Source organism: Chamaea fasciata, unplaced genomic scaffold, assembly GCF_029207755.1.
Source record: "Chamaea fasciata isolate MVZ Bird 193981 ecotype frontalis unplaced genomic scaffold, bChaFas1.0.hap1 SCAF_5, whole genome shotgun sequence".
Taxonomy (NCBI): domain Eukaryota; kingdom Metazoa; phylum Chordata; class Aves; order Passeriformes; family Sylviidae; genus Chamaea; species Chamaea fasciata.
Window position 1 is genome coordinate 56,616,830 of NW_027094090.1, and position 18,487 is coordinate 56,635,316.

Genomic DNA, 18,487 nt, shown 5'->3' on the forward strand with positions numbered 1-18,487 from the left:
AGGCAAGCTTATCTGTTGCCCTTATTCTGACTTAGAAATTCACATGATTCTGCCTTGCTTACTGGAAGAAAGAAAATTATCCTTATATTTTTTTTTTACGTGATTGTAGTCAGTGTGTCATGTTGTGGTCTACTCTAAATTCACTTGTTGACTCTGCTGCTACCAAAATACAGACTTAAGTGCGTTGGCTTCCAGCAGCTCTGTCAAGGACTGAAATGCTGGCAGCCTGTGCTCCAACAGCATCCTCTGCTGGAGACATCTTAAAGGAAAAATCCCTCTAAAGGGGAAGCAGAATTTGGTTTCTGCATGATGCTAAAACAAAACAGAATGTTCTTATTTCCTGGACTACACTGTGGAGAGACAAATTACCTAAATTATTTAAAGTCCCTTTCAGCCCTAGCTGTTCAATAACTCTTGACTGAGACTGAAGGGGGTAGAAGGCTGCTAGTTCCTTTTCATAGTTATGCTGGTGATAGGACCTGGTTTGTGCTGTCTGTCTTTTGGTTGGCAGGAATGAATAGTGCCCAGCAAAGCCCTGGGTCACTCTCCAAGGAACGTGGTGGTTGTGCTTTGCTCTTTTTGCTTGCCACAGAGACATCTGGGACACTGTGCTGCAGCCCCTGGCTCATTCAGAGTCAAGGGCAGTTCTCACCACTGGAGTTTTTCTTTAGGTTGATGTTTCTGTAATAAAGTCAGCAATGTGTTTTTTCTCCAGTGGCAGGAAAGACAAGGCAGCAGCCATTTCAAAAAGGTAAGCTTTAATTGTATTAAAAAATACCCATGTTTTAGTTAGCAGTTTCTCTACAGAGCCACAGGCCTATGGGAGCAACCACACATCTGCAAGATGCAAACAACATCAGAGCTGTTAGAATTACAACCAGCCGAGGTTGTAGCAAGGGGTGAGATGGTGAGAACTGCCTCCTTGTTCATCTGTACCATTTTACAGAGAAAATCACTAATTCTCTTCCATAGCTCCCATTGCAATATGATTCCTTGCTTGAGGGTAACCAAGAGATCCCTTCAGAATTGGTATTGCTGATGCTGTTGTGATGTTAAAGTACCAAGGATCATCTGAGACACAGGCTGGTATTAAAATATTCATATCAGCATAAGTTGAATAGCTTGTACAAATACCATTCAAGTAATTTTTCTCCTTCTTCTGCAGTTCAGAGTTCTTCCAGTATAGGGTAATTCTAGACTTCTGAATTGCAACATTCAGAGGGGAGGTGTGAGATAGACACTACATAAAATAGGCAGGGGCTGAACCCACTATCTACAGTGTTGAGGAAAAGACTCATTTCTCATGTTTCTGTCTGACAGCAACACAAAGTTTTCTTTGTACAAACTCCAAGATAGGAAGGAGGAGTAGAATCCTATGTCCCACTCATGAAAACACTTATCTTGGCTTTAACTTACAGTCCATTCTAGAAAGGGCTTAAAATACTGTAACATAAATAAAAAAGAAGGATAACAATCTAAAGATGGACCAGCTCAAGGCACCTGTTTATTTTGACCACATTTAAACATTCCCATTTGAATGGCATGTTGCATTTACCAAGATCTAAAATCCTGGTTCACAGGCATTTAGTACCCTCTGGTTTAGACATATCACACTGTTAAGTCAATACATTCCAGTCCCTTGTAAAAGACATTTATGTTGTCTTTTCCCGTAATCACTACACCACTAGTTTTGGGAAGGTAGGAAGAAGACAGCAGCTAACTTAGAAGTAACGGCTAGGGATGAGAGTTTGGGTTAGTGTGCATGCTTTGTTCCTAGAATTTTCCTTTGGGATGGAGTGCTCTTGCTCTGCTATTCCAGGAGCCACTGTCTTTCCACGTCTCACAGCAAAGCATGCCTGTCCCTTGCAAAGTCTGGGGCCAGGAGGGCCACAGCTACTCCCAGGCTTTTGCTTATTAACTTTGATAGGTGTTAAAATGGGGTATCACAATAACCCTGCTTTACTGCATAACCTGTACAGGGAGCTGCTTCCTCTGGAAAAGGTCATGGAACTTCCTTCTGCCCAAAAGGATGGTGGACAGGCAAGCTCAGCTCCTGTGACAGTCATGACCGTTGGCAGTAAGATGCAGTGCAGTAAGTAGTTTCAAGTGTGCTAGAAAAGAAGGTAGTAGCATGTCTGTAAGACAAATCTGAATTCTGATTCCATAAAGTGCCTTTCTCCTAGTATCCATTATAGTTCTTTGTTGTACTTGGCTCTATGCAGCTTGGCCTAACCTTGCAGTGAGAAGACTTTTGGATGATTTAAATGTCTGGTGTGGTGTTGCTCATTCAGATTGAAAACCTAGCTTTCATGTCTCTCATCAGCTTTGCCCTTCAATGCAGATAGTACAAGCAGTAATAAGTCATTGCTTGATTACACATTTCTTTTGTAGCTTGAGTTAAGATACAGTTAGGAAGCTCTTGTCCTGGTAAAAGTCAAGCATGTGCCACCTGAGAACCTGCACTGGCTATCCAATGACTTGAGTTTTGGAGAACACTCTGGGGCACGGCATAGACCTGGTTACTGTAACCACCATTCAAACCTCGGTTCTGATCACAGCAACTGAAGGCACCACTGTAAAGGCAAAGTACTTCAAAGGGAGAAGAGAAATCAGCAATATCCTATCTTATGCCACACTTTCCTCCCTCTTTTAATTCAAAACACACCCAGTTGATGTACCCCAACTGCTAGTATGCAACAAAGCACCGATTGAGTGCCCAGGAGGAGATTTTGAATATCTGCATATAACTGTTTTACCTTGAATGATGTTATCTCCTGGAAAGATAAGACTCAGTTAAACTGCTTTCACAGAACAGTCCTTCATGCCCCAAGCTATTACAATTTGTTTCTATTATGTATCCATTACCCATTTCTTGAGAGCTTTCCACATGTGACAAAAATAAAAGCAGTATCTTTTAGAAAATGAGTGCAGGTGAAAGCACTTTTGCAGCTAATCAAGTAAGGAAGGGTTACAAGAGAAAAGTCTTCTTGTTCTGTTTTCTGTTGGACGATGTCCTGACTGTTGTAGCAGCTGCCTGCCAAGAGAGACTTGGTAGAGAAGCAAAATTACAAGGAAGAACAGCATTACGAGGAAGAACAACATTACAAGGAAGAACAAAACAGGCTGCAGCCATCCAACTGGATGTAGCACATGGATGCTACTACAGTAATCTGCTTGCTTTGATGCTTCTGCACCCATACTACTGCTAACAACTGAGGACCTCCTTTCTGGAAAGCAGAGGTTTAATAAATGTAAAACAGGAATTTCAGGAGCTTCTGCTCAGTGGGCTCTGGCAGTGCTGTCTACTAGACCTCATGTTCCACCAGCTTGTAAACAGCAGTGCTCTAATGCAGGGTGTTAGAAAGCCTCTGACTGCAGTGACTGTAAAATTTCAACATTAAATCTAAGCATTGTTTCTGTTTAGTTTAGCAAAAAAACTGACAAAGAGAATAGAAAGTCATTAACAACTGACCACAGCTAAACTATGTAGCAAATGTTCAAGAAAGAGGAGAAATGGCTACAGACTACTTTCAGTTCCTTTTCATACTTCAGGTCTCAATTTAAAAACAAAGCCATTTCTTAAGGAAAAGAGACTGATCTTTCCATTAAATGATACTCAGCTCTTTTTACCTCTTTCTACATTTTCCCCCAACCTTCTAAGGATAATGATGTTACAGCTGTTGTGAGCAATTGACAGTATGAAAAACAGCATATTTTCTTCTGTACAAAAACATCCAAAGTCTTGAAAAAGCAGCCAGGGGAGTGACTGCTCAGAGACAGGCAAATTGAATGAACAGTTGCCTCCTCCTTTCCAGAGGAAAACAATCCACAGAACATATGCTTGGAGAATGTTTGCTTCACCTGTTTCAAAAAGGTGCTTGACTGCTTTAGAGTGGGCGAAATCTTGGTGGTTCAGGCTCTGTCTCATCCTATGAAATGCTAGGATACATACATCAGCTAGAGTTTGCATTCCTGCAACACACAGCCTCCAAGGGTGCTGAAGTCTGTAACAATAAAAGCAGCAAACTAATCAGCTATAGCCACAGTTCAGGAAGAACAGTCAGCTTAAAGCTGATATTGCTACAGGCTGAAGGATTTGGGGCAAAGGAGTATGTCACACCTAGAAGCCATAGTACCATTCTTGGATTTTGCATGGCAAAAATCTTTACTGGGATAGCATTCCTGGAGGTAATGACTAGTCCTTCAGGAACCGAATTCTGTTCTTTCCACAGCATAAGAGAACATCTGTTTCATCTGGTTCTACAGCTCTGCCCAGGAAAAAAAAGACAGACTTGCTTTTAAACATTGCTCCTAGCAGCTGTGCCAGTTAAGAATACCAAACTCCAAGGGAACCTCTTGCAAACTTCAGTTGTTCCAGCTGAAAGGTCTGTTCTCTGTCTCACACAGAAAGCCAGGGATAGCAGCAGGCAGTGCTGAAGGCTCAACAAAAGAAGGATTAGCAGACAGTGTCAAAGCAAAGGAGCAACAAGTCCCATCAGCTACAAATGAAAGGCTAGTGACATTAATTAAAGCATACTTATTCTACCCCATCCAGCCCAGCACCATCCGAGCTGAGGCTGGAGAACAAAGTGACTTGCAAAGTGGCTCAGTGGTGTTGGTCCCTGTTCAATGGGAGGCCATCTTGATGCTTTGAAGATTTTAAACCAAAGCAGCAGCTGTGATGCAACTAAAAACCAAAGGAGGTGGTGGGATGGATTGAGGAGAGAGGGTGCTCTTCTGCAGCTACGAGATAGGTAGGTGCAGTCTCTGCCAGTTTAGACCACCTCAGATGCCGGAAGTGAAACCGTGCTGCTCCAGTAAGCGAAGTCTTAAGATCCTGTAGTGCCCCCGATCCCAAACTTGCTTCTGCCATTTACAAGGAAGGGTGGCTTTACTCCAATTCACCTTAAAGTTGGGTGAGGAGTGTTTAAAGGAGTCCTGGTTCTTATCATTGGTTTGACTGTCCCCACCAATAAACTTGGTAGGAGCTATTTATGAGATTGGGCCATTAACAGCTTGTGCTGAAGCCCTCTTCAGTCCCCCAGTGGAAGGGGGAGTTGATAGAAAGATTTTCCAGCCAAGTCTGAAAGCTCAGCTATAGCATTTCACATTGGTTGTCATCAAACAAAGTGCTTTCCTGAAGTCTTCAGCCCTCAGGTATCCAGGCTAGGCCAAAACCTAGTTATCACTGGCAACAGTGAGGTTTGGTGCAAAGGTGCCACTGGTCCTAGCTAGACAAAACAAACACAAATGAAAGGGAAAGGGAGACAAAACGAAAAGGAACCGTGGAGCAAGTACTCACTAGGAAGTTGTGTGAGAAAATAAAATCACATTTTGTTTTAAAATTATAAATACTCTCCATATAAAGTTATTAAATAACTGTGGCTGTGGTGAGTTCCAGTGATCCTCCTAAGCAATGTCTGGTAGTCTTTAAAAAGTGATCTTTGCTCCCCATCTCTCTTGCCCTTGGTTTAAGTGCAGCAGGGGTTGTCAATGACCAGCATAACATCAATGCCATACACTTCCAAGAGGTCCATAAGGAAGCTTCGATCCCCTTGGGGATCCAGGCCCATGCCTCGTGCGTGGTCAGCTGTCAGTGTCTTGTCCTGGCTGGCTGACACCTCCATCAGCGTCTGGAATATGCGGTTGTTCTGCTCCATGAAAAACCTATAGGGTAAAGTCAGTGAAAGCAATTGCATTGGACCTCCAAAAGGACAGTGTGTTTACCAAACAGGCAGCAGAGCCCCAGAACTGCATTTAACCCCTTTAGCCAGCGATCCCACCTTGTTAGGTGATGCTGTAATGCTTTTCCATTCATTCCACGGGTGACCCAGAATAAACAAAGATAAAGCAGTAACATTTAACTGACAGTGGTGCTCCCACCAGTGGGGGGCATTTCCCTCCGAAGATGCCGCATTATCAGCTAAAGTGTGTTCTGTGGTCACCAAGCAGGTACATCACACCTACAGCTCCCGTAACAGAGGAGGAAAGAGTGTTGTCACCCATCTGAAAAGCCAGTGGGTAAATAAACTCTCTATTACTGGTGCAGAACACAACAGCAACAGCTACTCCTTCTTACCTGTTGCTTTCCTAGAAACATGCAAAGCTATTAAGAAAGAGCTCTACCTACACCTGTGAAGGTCAGCTATCGGAGCTCTGCCCCAGCAGCCCTTGACACAGTTTCATCCCACTACTTCTCACCTGCTGCAGAATGCGAATAGCAACAGGCAGTGAAGGGCTTCAGAGGTGGTAGATGTGGTTTTTATCTACTTCTGCACCTCCCACTCTACACCCAGTTCTGGTTCCTCTGTTTGCCAGGTATGAAGTCAGCCACATCAGTGGGCCAATCCTTCCCATGCAGGTCTAATCTCCACACTGTACCAACCCCCACCATGGTAGAGTGCCCACTCCCTATGAACACTATCTTTTCCAGAGCCAAATGTTCTGGCAAGAAAAATCCTACAGTGCTTATGTTTGCAAGGGCATTCTTACATTTCTAATTGTGTTTTTAAAATTCACTTCTCCCTCGAAGCACATGAACAACCCCAGTGGATCCTACATTTTGGCTTCTCAAAATGAAAGGAAGATGATCTGAAGAGAAAGAGCCAGTCTGTTTCTGGAACCTTAAAGAAAGCTGACTATGGAATTATGTCAAATGTGCTGTTTCATAATATGCCAAACAGTGCAACATAAAATCAGTGCAAGAGGCTCCCTAAAACTAGCAGCGTCCAACTAAGTATTAGAGGTAGCCACTCACAAGATAAAAAGGTCCTCTTCACAGGAACTGCAATCCTCACCCACTTCTTGAGAATACATTAACATCTGCCTGAGAGAAGGGAGACAGGTTAATTGCACACACCTACTGTGAACCTGAAACCTTTATGAGACAACCAGAATCTTCAAGAGATGAGCTGAACCAGTGGGATATTTTGAAAATACTACAAGGAGAAAGGTACAAAGGAGCAGTGTCCTCTTAACTGCACCTCTCCTATCAGGGCCACTCAGATGTCTGTGATTACCTTTGGTCATTGAGCCGTCGGTACTTCTCCTTGTCAGCATTGTTAATTTTCAGGAGTGGTTGCAGATGTTCGTGATGCGTCTTCACATTCTGGTTGTCCACATAGACATCATAGAGATCCCGTTTCTGCTCAAAGATCTTTTCTGTTGTACCTGCCAAAATCAGAGAAGAATTTCAGAGCAGCATGTTGCTTTCCCAGCAGGCCAACTGTTCTTTCCTGCTTGCATAGTTAGTCATTCTATGCACAACGTATTTCTCATCAGTTCTATTCCACAGTCTGGTGTCTCAAGACGTTTTGCAGCCTGAAGCTAAAAACATCACGCCTAATCTATCATACTTACAGGCCACATACGATACTTCCGTCTCCAGCATTTCTATGTCTGCCACATTCACATAGAAGAATGGTTTGGACTCTGGGACAGTTCCTCCAAGACCAGGCAGAGAAACATTTGCAAGGCAACAGCAGCAATACACTGTGGACAAGAGAAGTACATTCTGAGATGCTTTTGGTTTCCCTCAAGGGCACCCTGAACACCACTTGCCCAGTTCTCCCACAGGCCTCCATGAAAACAATGGTCAGAGCTCTGAAATGCCCTTGAACACCAGAACTTCTCAGGTGAAGACATCCTCTTTTGCATAGGAAATAATCAGTTCTCCTATAGGAATCCCACATTCTAGAATCCACAAATTCAGTCAATGCTCTTGTTGTCCTGTGCTGACAGGAATGAGTTTGACAGTGCCAGATGTGTCCTTACTCACGAGGCCTGACGAAAAGCATTTGGTAGGAAACGTGTAAATGCAGGCTGAGCGGGATCTTCGTGAGGCATGGTCACAATGGATTTTGAAGACCTGCATGACGTCTGTCCCCTCAGTACTCGCAGGCATTTCTGCAATGCTTCAGCCTACTACACCAGAGCTCTGCAGTGTCCCTGGAAACGTACCTCTATAGCAGACAACTCCAACTGGGGGCGGTGAAAATATCAGTATGCGCTTGCGCAGCAGGGCAAACTTCCAGAGGACAAGGATCTGCTCACCGAAGAATTTGATGAACTGAGACATACAGCCAGCAGGGTGTGTGATCTGCAGGTGGAGCGAAAGGGAAGAAAACAGCTCAGAGGTGAAACAGGGACAGATGCACAGATGCTAAGTCTAAATGTGGGAGCAAGACCAGCACACAGCTTGCAATGGTCCAAGTAACAAAATCTTATCTAAAGCAGCCTACAAAGCGCGGGAGTGACTGCTTACATAAAGGAGTATGAGGCACCAGCAAGGAGCAGCAGCCCTCTGCCCATTCCTGCAGGCCTCAGCCACCTGCCTCACCTTCATCTCCGGGTACATGTATCTGTGGATGGAAGGCAGCCAGTGGACAGGTTGCTGAGAGCTGGGGGTGCCCTTGCTATCAGGGAGAACTCCTTTCTTGTCATCATAGAATGCCTCTAGATGGGAGTAGTGCCCTGGCATCTCCAGCTGGTGTCTGGAAAAGAAAGGAAAAAAGGGGAGATCTGTAGTGTCTCCAGACTATTTGTTTAGTGCCTTGCCCCCAGCAAACATCTGCTCTCACAGCTAAACGGGATCCTGGGTGCCTCAGTCGCACAGGAGGGCTGAAGAAACATCAGGACTACCAGCTCTCAGTGCAGCCAGAGAACACGCACAGGACTGACACAGGCACTGAGCTGGGGTGTGCATAGTACTGACCCTATTTTAAATACGCTCAGGTAGGAACAGTTTTCTACCATCACCATTTTCACTGCTAGATCCACTCAACACAACTGAAGCACACAGCTAGCCAGGATCACCATTACACAATTAGAAGCCTTTTGTAAGCCCCTAGTAATGGGGCAAATGGTTTTCAAAAGTGAAAAGAGGAACTTCTTGTTCTCTCAACTCTTCCTGTGACACCTATGTTTGCCTACAATAACTAGGGTTTGGGTAGCATTTGACTAGCCTATTAGGAAGGAACAAACTGCTGCTAACCAGTTCCTTGTCTCCTTCACACTGCGAACCTGTAATAATTTCTGGAGAAACAGCCAGTCAAGGAAATCACAGCAGAGCATTGTCACTGAACTCTCACTTGCCTAAAACTGCTCTCCATAGAAAGAACATTACCTCTCCCAAGTGGGAGATGGCCAGGCTCATTCCCAAGGGAACTTACCTGACCTGGTTCTCGAGGAAGTGCATGTACCTATAGAGCAGCGTGTAGGAAGGGGACAGAATGCCCACAGACTTCATGCGGGCTCCACGCTCTAACTCACTCTCCACAGGCATGTTGGCAAAGCAGGCCAGGCCGAAACAGAGCCCTTTCCGGAAATAACTGGAGACAAAGGTTGGACAGAAGGGTTGACGTTAAAAAGAGGAAAGAAGAAGAAAGAAAGGTCACTGCTAAAATTACTGATTTGGGATCATATTTTCTTCTGTAAGGAGCTCCCTGAAATCTCACCCTGCTAGCTGAAGGGCTGAGGACAGGCCTTAGGTGCCCCAGTCTTCTCAGTAGCAAGACAAAATATTTAAGGCAAGAGTTCCTAGGAAAGTTCCCACTGAAGCCTGTACCAGCCACATCACAGGCTGGTAAGGAATGCAAATAAATAAATAACTTGGAAGAAAGACCAACAGAATGCACGATTCAGTTAGTGCAAAGCCCTTCCTCCAAGGAAGAAGCCTGCAGTGAATGCAGTTCTGAGTACAGTACAGCTACCTGGTCATATTTTGGGTGCAAGGACATTGAAGCACACTGATTATCAGACTGCAAGGGTTTAGTTCACATGCCTTTAAGAAAGTAACTGTTACTCCTGACCAAAGGAATTGTGACACTGCAGTTCATTGCAAAATATTGCTGCATTGCAACATTGGGTTAGCAGAATGCAGAAAATTCCTCTCTTATGTGTTTCCACTGAAGGAGCTAGCAAAGAAGAAAGTGAGCGAGACCTGTTTATGACAACATTTAAAGGAACCAAAATCCCTGGCAGAGTTAAGAACATTTTTCTAAGTCCTGTTCCTGCAAAGTCCTTCCCATTTCAGTTCTGCCATTCCTTGCCCTTCACCCTAGGCCTCTGCTGACACTCTCAAATAGTGGCAGTGCAAATCATTTGCCAGTACACATTAAAATTTGCACACCAGTGAGAAGCTGGCCTGCCCCAGTTGGCCTCCACAGGCAAAGCAAGCATACAGCAGATTACTGCAGCTAGCTGCTACTGAAAGTGTCTGAAAAGTACCTTTGGCTCAGGTACAAACAGTTTATCTGTAGGACCCTAGCTTCCCAGGTGGTATTTTTCTTGCATGTTCTGAATTAGGAGCTGGTGGTGTAGATGCACAACTAAGAAAGGAAGAAGTAATATAGCTCAGATGTACTCACATGAAATCTGACTGGATTTTGTGGGACCCACTTGCCATGGATTTGAATTCCACGCCTTCCAAATCTATATCTTGGGGTAAACACCATTCCACCATGTTGCCTGCAGAGAAGAAAATTAATTTGGGTAAGCTTGAACATACTATTCGTTTCTAAAATGCATACATCATCAATAGCAAGCTGTTGCTTTTCTAACCCTGGGATACCTGTAACAGTGCCCTAACACAACTCCTGAACTCCTAAATTGTCACAGACAGTACAGTGACATACAATATGCCACACATCTCTTGCAGATGTTACTTGTTGTAGCACAACACACAGACATTGCAGGACACTTGGGGCCACTTCTGAAGCTAGTGCTATTTTGTGGGTTTATCCTTGATAAGCTTAATCACAGAGCAGCTACAATTTTACCTGATGGCAGATAAGCTTTTCCTAAGCTACACAAGTATCCATCCCATACAGAAAGAACCAAAGGACAGACTGTTGCTCTTTAGGATGAGTTGTTCTTTGCCTGTGCTTGGCAGGCCTGGTCAAACAGAAACCCCTAAAGCCAGCATCCAAGTCATCACTTCTTCCCTGAAATCTCTCCTATTTTCTTTAGGATAGGAGGAGTTAGCTGAAGCTTCATCTGGAGGCTGAAGTGATCCAAGTGCTGCAGTGTGTTTGTGTATGCTAGGATAACCAACAAAGAAGTACATAAATTACAAGCTAGATCAAGATCAGCAAACATCTGTCACTTGCCTACCCTACCAGAAAGCATGCAGTTGTTCAGGGGAAAAGGCCACCTGAGGAGCCTGATCCTGGAACAGATGATATCAGAGAACTCACAAAATGTCCCTTAAACAAATGAAGTCCAACAAGTTTACCACAGACCAAAAAAGGGGTGATTTCTCACGCTTTCCCATGCCAGCACATCAGAGCCCAGCCTGCTTACCTGGACATTCCCACTGCACTGAGATGTGCTCCAGATTTACCCACCAAGTTGCTGTTCTCTGTCAGTCTGCCCACAGCATTTGAAGTCATGTGGCTTAGTTTTAAAAACAAGGCAAACTAACCAAAATTCTTCACCATAATGCAATGGCAGATGCAGCACAAAGGTGCTTCCTACTGGTTCACTCCTTTCCCTACCCTTTGGGGTGAGCATTCCAGCTGTGCTTGCATGGACAGCATACATTTGGAAGGGCCTTAACACTCCGCCAAGACTCTTGGAGATATTTAAATCTGAGGCGTCATTTCTGAAGCCTGTCTTTTGTCTCATTACTCATACTGCACAAGTATATGCCTGCACAGGAATAGGGCTTAGCTGCTGACATTTAAATAGGCTATTTTTCTTCTCACATAGATTCTGTATTCAGTAGACCTCCCCCAGCCCTGCCTGGCAAGGACTTCAAAAAAACTATCAGCGTTAGGCATGGCAACAGGAGAAGTTGTGCATCCAAGTGCCCACTTGCAGTGCACACGCAGACCTCTCCCACAGAGCCGGGCTGGCCGGGGAGCAGCGGCAGCCTCGTGACCCCAGGCACAGCCCTGTGTAAACCACAGAGCTCTGCTGTGCAGTGCCTTGGCCTCTGAGGCGTGTGAAAGGCTGGCAGAGAGAGCCAGTGACATCATAGCAGCCCGCGCGCTCCCCTGGAGGGCTCCCAGATTATATACAGACGGTGGCTTTTGTTGTTTGAGGTTTGTGTGCGCCTCTTTGGTTTGCTTTTTAAAGGCGCAGGACCCTTCCTTGAAAATGTGAGGAAGTCAACTCTTGAGAATACTGCCTCATAACCACAAAATTGTGGTTAAGGCCAGATGTGCTTTTAAGCCTTCCCCACAGAGCATCCCTTATTGGTCATTACCTGTAGATTAATAGATCGGTAGGCAAGAGTGCCATCAAGAGCAGAGGAAGGTTGGCTTCACTCAGTTTAGTCACTGTCAGGTGTCCACCGCAGAGATGTTGAGGTGGACTTGGCTCAAACAATGCCTGTTCTGTAGCAGCAATAAGGAAAGGATGCCTTGAAACAGATCTTTACCCTGCATGTGACCTCAAAACCAGCTCACCTATCACGTAGCTGTTTGGTTTGGTTTTTTTGTTTTTTTTTCCTCTGGGATCCGTCAGGAGCAACCTGCACCTGTGCTCCTGGCTGTTCCTCACGCCACCTTGCCCTATGAACACAGGAGCGACGTGGCAGTCGGAGAACAAACGCAGAGATTAAAAAGTAGGAAAGTTGGTCTGGCGAAACAGGAGAGCAAACAAAGGAGAGACTTCACCCAGATGCCATACGACTGCCAGCCTGCCCCAGAAACCAGAGGAGGGAGGAGGGAGCAATGTTGTAGAAAAACAGGAAGCATTGCCCTTCCCCATGGAGAAAGCAGCTCTCTGAGTACAGGAAACTTTCCAAGTGAGAGTCACCCAGCATTAGAGAGCAGGCTAGTGATTTTGCTGAGAGTCAGATCTGCAGATCTGATCTCCTGGAAGCTGTCTCCCCACCTTCAGGTCAGGTCTGAGCCAGCACTCATTTTCTAGTGTGCAAAGTTAAGGATGTTCTTCCTCTTTCCCTTGTATTTGCTTTCCACTGGATTTTCACATCCTCACAAAGAAGATATTGGCACCAGCATTTGGGGGTCATCACCTGGCCCTCCTTGCTATTAGATGTTTCTCGAGGGCTTTAGGGCCCCCAGCTGTGCAATGCTACCATGTTGTGCCTGGACAGGAGAAGCATAAAGTGTAACCTAAACGTCGCATTTGCTCTGTTTCCTGCATGGAAGAAATGTGGGACAGAAAACCAGACTATTTCATGGGTACTGGTGCAAAACACATTAATTCCCTCTCTTCGCCCCTGGTCTCTCTCCATTACCTACAGACCCTTTCAGCTAACAGACTGTGTGGGACCTCACAAAGGTGACTGTTACCAGCTGCCCCAGAGCAGCAGTGAAGGGAGCTCCTTCTGCAGTGCCACAAGGTTCACCATGCTGCAGGTGAGGACAGCACCAATTCAGAAGCTGCTCTGGCTCTTACGTCAGTCACTCACATGAGCACTGACAGTCACAGGGACACCAGAACTGTAACAGTGACCTGGCAACCCCATAACCTACCTTTGGAAACTCATCACATGCAACTGCTATACACTGAGCTTGTCTGCTTCAAGCCCTTCTAAATTTCGGAGGGAGGCTGTTACATTCTTTATTAGCACAGTCATCACTTCATCCTTCTACAGTGAAGCACCTCTTGCCCACCTACGTGCCTGTAGTTGAGCAGACACTACCTGGCACAACCACCTGCATGCACAGCCACCACCAGAAATTTGGCTGTTCCTGTGCCTCAGCAAGCTGCCAGAAATGGTCTGCTGTGCTTTTCCTGAGCAGGATCAAGCAGGCTTCCAGCTCAGACACTATCTGGATGATTTCCTTTCAGTCATACACAAAGACCAGACACCCTTACAAACATTACAGAAGTCCTTCACACCATCTGATGTGGTTGACCAGTAATTCCCGTATTCTTTTTGACCCTAGCGAGTTCACACTGCTGCAACTTCATGATCTTTTTCCAAGTCCACACCCTCTGTAGGGCACTTTGCTCCCCAGCTGTAAAGCTGACATTTGCTGGTATATTGCTCACAGTCCTATCATCATCCAAGCTGGATAGCAGCAAGAGGCTGAATCTTCCTGGACTTGACAGACTACTCCAAGGCTGATGACACCCAGCATTAACTGCACATCAGATTTGAGAGGAGCTGTTGCCCGACTTTCCCTGGACTTCATTCAAAGCAACAGCTGGTTCAGAAAAAACTCCTGAGAAAGCTCAGCTTTCTGCCAGCTCTTCTCAAGAAAATCTCACGATTTCATAGAAGGCATATGCTGTCGGATTGAAAGACAACCTGCTGCTGCTGCAGTCATGCAGACTCCTTCATGTTTTGGATACTTAGGAGAAACACTTCCATTTTCCATCTCCTGGTGGAAAGATGACATCCAATCTCATTTCAGATTTTTATGAGTGAATAGCCTCTGACCTCTAGACTGAAGACACCTGTCTCTGGTGCAGTATGAAAGGGTAACTTCTCAAAACCCTTGGGTGTTTTGGGACACAGCAGCCATGCTGTCTGACAGTGGGCATTGCTGACGGCACATCACACCAGGGGCTACATCCTGTTCACTGTTTCCTTAGGATTTTCAGTTCAAGACTGGCATTCAGTCTTCCCTACCAAGGCCCTCGTGCGAGTATGATGTCAGTTACTTTCCCCTCCCACTGAAGAACCAACCTCACTGTGCTTTACAGACCTCTTTCCTGTCTCTAGTTAACTTCTGCTCTGGATTTGCTAAGGATGTGCCTGTGTAGAGAAGCTCGGTCTCACATCTGGATGCAAATGGGCTCCTGAATCTCTCTCACCTTTGAACCCTAGGTCTAGCAACCAAAAGACCCAGCAATGTCTCAGGACATCAGATGCCTCTGCACAGTAGTACCTGTGTTCACAGGTGCAAGGCGGGTGCTAACTTCACGTCTATGTCCTTACATCCCGTTTTGTGGATACTGTGGGAGCAGCAGGATTGGAAAACAAAGTTAAGACATATTCTGAAATGCTGATTTACAGGTTTGAAATTAATAACCTCTGTCAATAGCGATACAACACCACAGTCTAACAGCACTGAGAGAGATGGATACGGCAGTGAGAAGTGGAAAATATGTTCCCTTTCCCCTCTCCTCTGCCCTCCTGGATTGCAGCACTCCTTCAAAGCACTAAGTCCCAGAGATCCCACCAGAGGCCAGCCTCCAAACACACTGATCACCAAGAAATACACAGCCGAGCTGCTGCTGCTGGTGGTGATCATGCCCTGCGAGCCTGCCGGATTTACGCCTGCCACAAACGCCATCCATCACCGATAGCTGCGGGCAGGTCTGCGCCACTCCACGCAGACAGAGGGATGCTCTCAAGATGCTGCCAACAGGTTGGTGCCCTCCAGGCAGCGCTGGGCAGAGGCTCGGCCTAAATCTGTGCGGGGGACAGGGGATGCCCCAGCGCCGTCCACAAACTCCCTGTGCCGTGATCCGCTGTGGGGAGGAGATACACCCATCCCTCTCCTCGGAGCGCCACCAGACGCGGCGCCTTCCTCCCGCCAGAACTTCTCGGCGGGATGGAGACCAAAAGCAATCCCCCTTGTGCTCCGTTTTCGGCTAATGCCCACGGCCGCCCGTCCCGACTCTGGCAGCCGTGCGGTGGAGCCGCGATCCCCGTGGGGGCAGAGGGCACCCCGCTCCCGCCGGCCGCTCAACACCGGGTCCGACGACGCTGCCCCAGCGCGGCGGGAGGAGCGGTCCCTGGGAGGCGGGATGCGGGGGGAGCGGTCCCCAAGGGATGCCCAGTCCCGGCCGCATCCATCTTACTCCAGCGGCACCAAGAGCCCCAGGCCCGGCCCGCCCGCCCCCGGCGCCGCTCACCCGTGCGGGGGTCGAAGGTGACCACGAAGACGGCCACGATCTGATCCTCCTCCGCCTCGGCCCGCGGCGGCCCCGCCGCTTCCGCCGGCCCCTCGCCGTCCCACGGAGCCGCGCTCCAGCCGCCGCCGAGCCGCCGCCCGCCGCTGCCGCTGCTGCCCGGCTCGGCCGCGGGCGGCGGCGCCGACACGGCGGGGCCCTCGGCCCAGAACAGCAGCGGCGCCTCGTCCGAGCGCTCCACCATGGCCGCGCCGGGCCGAGCGGAGCCGAGCCGAGCGGGGCAGAGATGAGCCGAGCTGGGCCGAGCCGAGATGAACCGAGCCGAGCGGGGCAGAGATGAGCCCGGCCGAGATGAGATGAAATGAGCCGAGCCGAGCCGAGCCGCACCCCCCCGCGCCGCACCGGCGGGGGGCGGGAAGCGAGGGGCGGGAGCACGGGGGTGTCACCGGCGGGGCGGGGCCGGGGCCGCGGGGCGGGGAGCGGCTGGAGCTGCCCGGGGCGGCCGGCAGGCAGGCTGGCATCCCACCTCGGAGCTCTCCGGTGCCGGCTCCCGGAGGAGCACGGCGGGCTGGGGGCAGTCCGCCCGCCCGCCCGTGCTTCACCTCCTCGCACAGGGCACGGCCAGCTGCCCGCCCTCTGTCCACCCCAGGCTGAGACTCCAGTGCCGAGCAGCCGCTTCCCTCAGCCCCATTAAAGCCATCCTGCTGGGAAAGCCACGGGATTTGGGCAGAGCAGCCTCAGAGCCAGCAACCGGGCCGGCTCGCACCCTCCCGCGAGCCCCAAATGGCTGTGGTAGGAGCTGCGAGCCACAAATCTGAAAGTGTCAGGGATACTGATCCAGTATATACTGGTATGTGTGTGTATATATATATACGCACACATATATATACCTATATATATAGATATATACACGTAAATATATATACGAGTACGTATGTGCTACAGAAGGTTGTGAAACAGCTTTGGCGGAACAAACAGGATCAGCTTGAGATTGAAAGATGGGGACACAAGCATGGCCAAGGCATCCACAGGCAGCCAAGCTTTTGTAATTACCGTCCTCCTTCTGCCACCACCAATGTCATTAAGTGTCATTAGGATTAATTTGGTTCCCTAGGTCTTTCTGATTAATTGAATTACCCAATTAAGCAGGCCACAATTAAAAGGAAGATATTGTCATAAAAGCCTTAATTGTCTAACTTTTTTCCTGTTGAGCAGTTCTGAGCGTTCAATACCCCATTAAGAAACCCATCATCCAGTTTCCTCAGCAGTGAGGTTTGGGTTTTTTCTCTTTTTTTGGTAACATTAGCATCCATTTGCTGTAAGCTTCATTTCAGACAGCTTCAACACTGAGTGGGCATTTTGTTTCACAAAGCCCATGCACAAGTTTACTTTGTAGAGCTATAGACCAGAGTAGGTGGTTTTTAGCAGATGGAGTTTTTCATAGAAGGTGACTGGCAAAGGAAAAAAGAAACAAACCCTGCACAATATTTTGTTACTGTGTAAAGAAAAGCCAGATTCTGCAAATACTTGGCCACATGCTTTGCTTTAACTGTATAGACAGTGCCAATCTTCATTTGGATGAATATATTTTTGCATGTTGGTGACGCTGAAGTGACAGCTCGTTTCTAACTTCATCTCCACAGTAGTGCTGCTACAAATGTCAAGTGTCTGTCCCCCAGCAATCCAGGCAGGAAACAAATCCCAACTAAGAATTCCTTCGTGACCCACACGAGCTATTTGTGGTGCAGACCTGTTCCTGGTCCCCTCAGCAGTGCGGGCACACCAGTATTGCCCCAGCATGAGGGAGGGGATGCAGTGGGAAGAGCAACCAGTGACAAGGAGCAGGGGCTGGGATGTGTGAAATGCCATCATGCTCTGAGCTCCTAGCTTTGCTGAAAAAACCCATGGAACAAGTGTCCTGGTGCTACCAGAAAAACTGATACAGCTTTGGCCATCAATCCCGGCCTGCTGAAGGCACACTGTCGGATACGTGCAAAAAACAAAGGCCACATTTTCTATTGTTTTATTATTTCACCAAAATTGAAAGTATTTAGGCTGGAAGATAATTTTACCCTTTTAGAAATAAAAACTCTAATGAAGGAAAAAAAAAACCCAACCGTTTAAAAATTGTTTAAGGTGGGATTGAAAACCGGTCTGAAGAAATTTTCTTGCTGGGTTATTAAAAACGTAGTCATGGGGCCTAAAAGCATTATTACTTCAGAATTAATATATTCCAATCTAATGCTTCAGGTACTGAACATCTGATGAATGCAGTCAAATCACAGCTGTAGTAAAGTGGTCCTGGAACTCAGCTGGCCAGATGCTGCAGACACAGCTTGTCACAGCAGAAAGCAGCCAGTGCTGGCACTGCCAGGCTTCTGGACCTCGCTCAGGATAAGGCACAGGGAGATGCAGCAGCTGCATTCCAGGCTAAGAGAGGCTGCACAGCAGCAACAGCTTGGTGCCTGCAACAAATACTGCAAACTCTGGGCAAGATGCAACCAGTACTGGGCTCCTGGCATGTCCTCCTAAGGCTGCTTTGGTGAATTGGATACAATTAATTTCTGCCAAACACCCATCTCCTATGGGCTGCAGCCACCTCCAGTCTCTGCGCATCCTTCTAGCAGCTCTCCTCCAGGCTAAGAAAAAAGGCTGCCGTAACCTTGTTCCCAATTAGTTAAAGCTTGTTCTAGTCCCACTTTGAAAC

At 47.3% G+C, this 18,487-nt stretch overlaps 1 protein-coding gene across 2 annotated transcripts; it reads right to left on the reverse strand.

Annotated features, from left to right (window-relative positions):
• Positions 1-741: 741 nt before the first annotated feature.
• Positions 742-16,136, reverse strand: DENND11 (DENN domain containing 11). 2 transcript variants are annotated; one of them, XM_066183820.1, is made up of 9 exons: positions 15,784-16,136; positions 10,368-10,467; positions 9,201-9,329; positions 8,339-8,492; positions 7,960-8,098; positions 7,360-7,491; positions 7,020-7,170; positions 6,758-6,826; positions 742-5,667 (listed from the first exon to the last, which is right to left on the reverse strand). In XM_066183820.1, the coding sequence occupies exons 1-9, from the start codon at positions 16,022-16,024 to the stop codon at positions 5,472-5,474; spliced, it is 1,311 nt and encodes a 436-aa protein (XP_066039917.1). In that variant the 5' UTR covers positions 16,025-16,136; the 3' UTR covers positions 742-5,471. The 2 variants fall into 2 exon arrangements, with proteins under 2 accessions (XP_066039917.1, XP_066039916.1); XM_066183819.1 differs by having other exon boundaries at positions 9,171-9,329.
• Between the last annotated feature and the right edge of the window lie 2,351 nt (positions 16,137-18,487).

Bases quoted from the DNA above. Each gene is read 5' to 3' on its own strand.
- DENND11 (XM_066183819.1), bottom strand. From the start codon at position 16,024: ATGGTGGAGCGCTCGGACGAGGCGCCGCTGCTGTTCTGGGCCGAGGGC. The intron at 10,468-15,783 runs GTGAGCGGCGCC...TCTTCTCTGCAG, and splicing joins CACCTTCGACCCCCGCACGG to GCAACATGGTGGAATGGTGT. The intron at 5,668-6,757 runs GTGAGTGGCTAC...TTTACCCTATAG, and splicing joins GAAGAGGACCTTTTTATCTT to GTTTTTCATGGAGCAGAACA.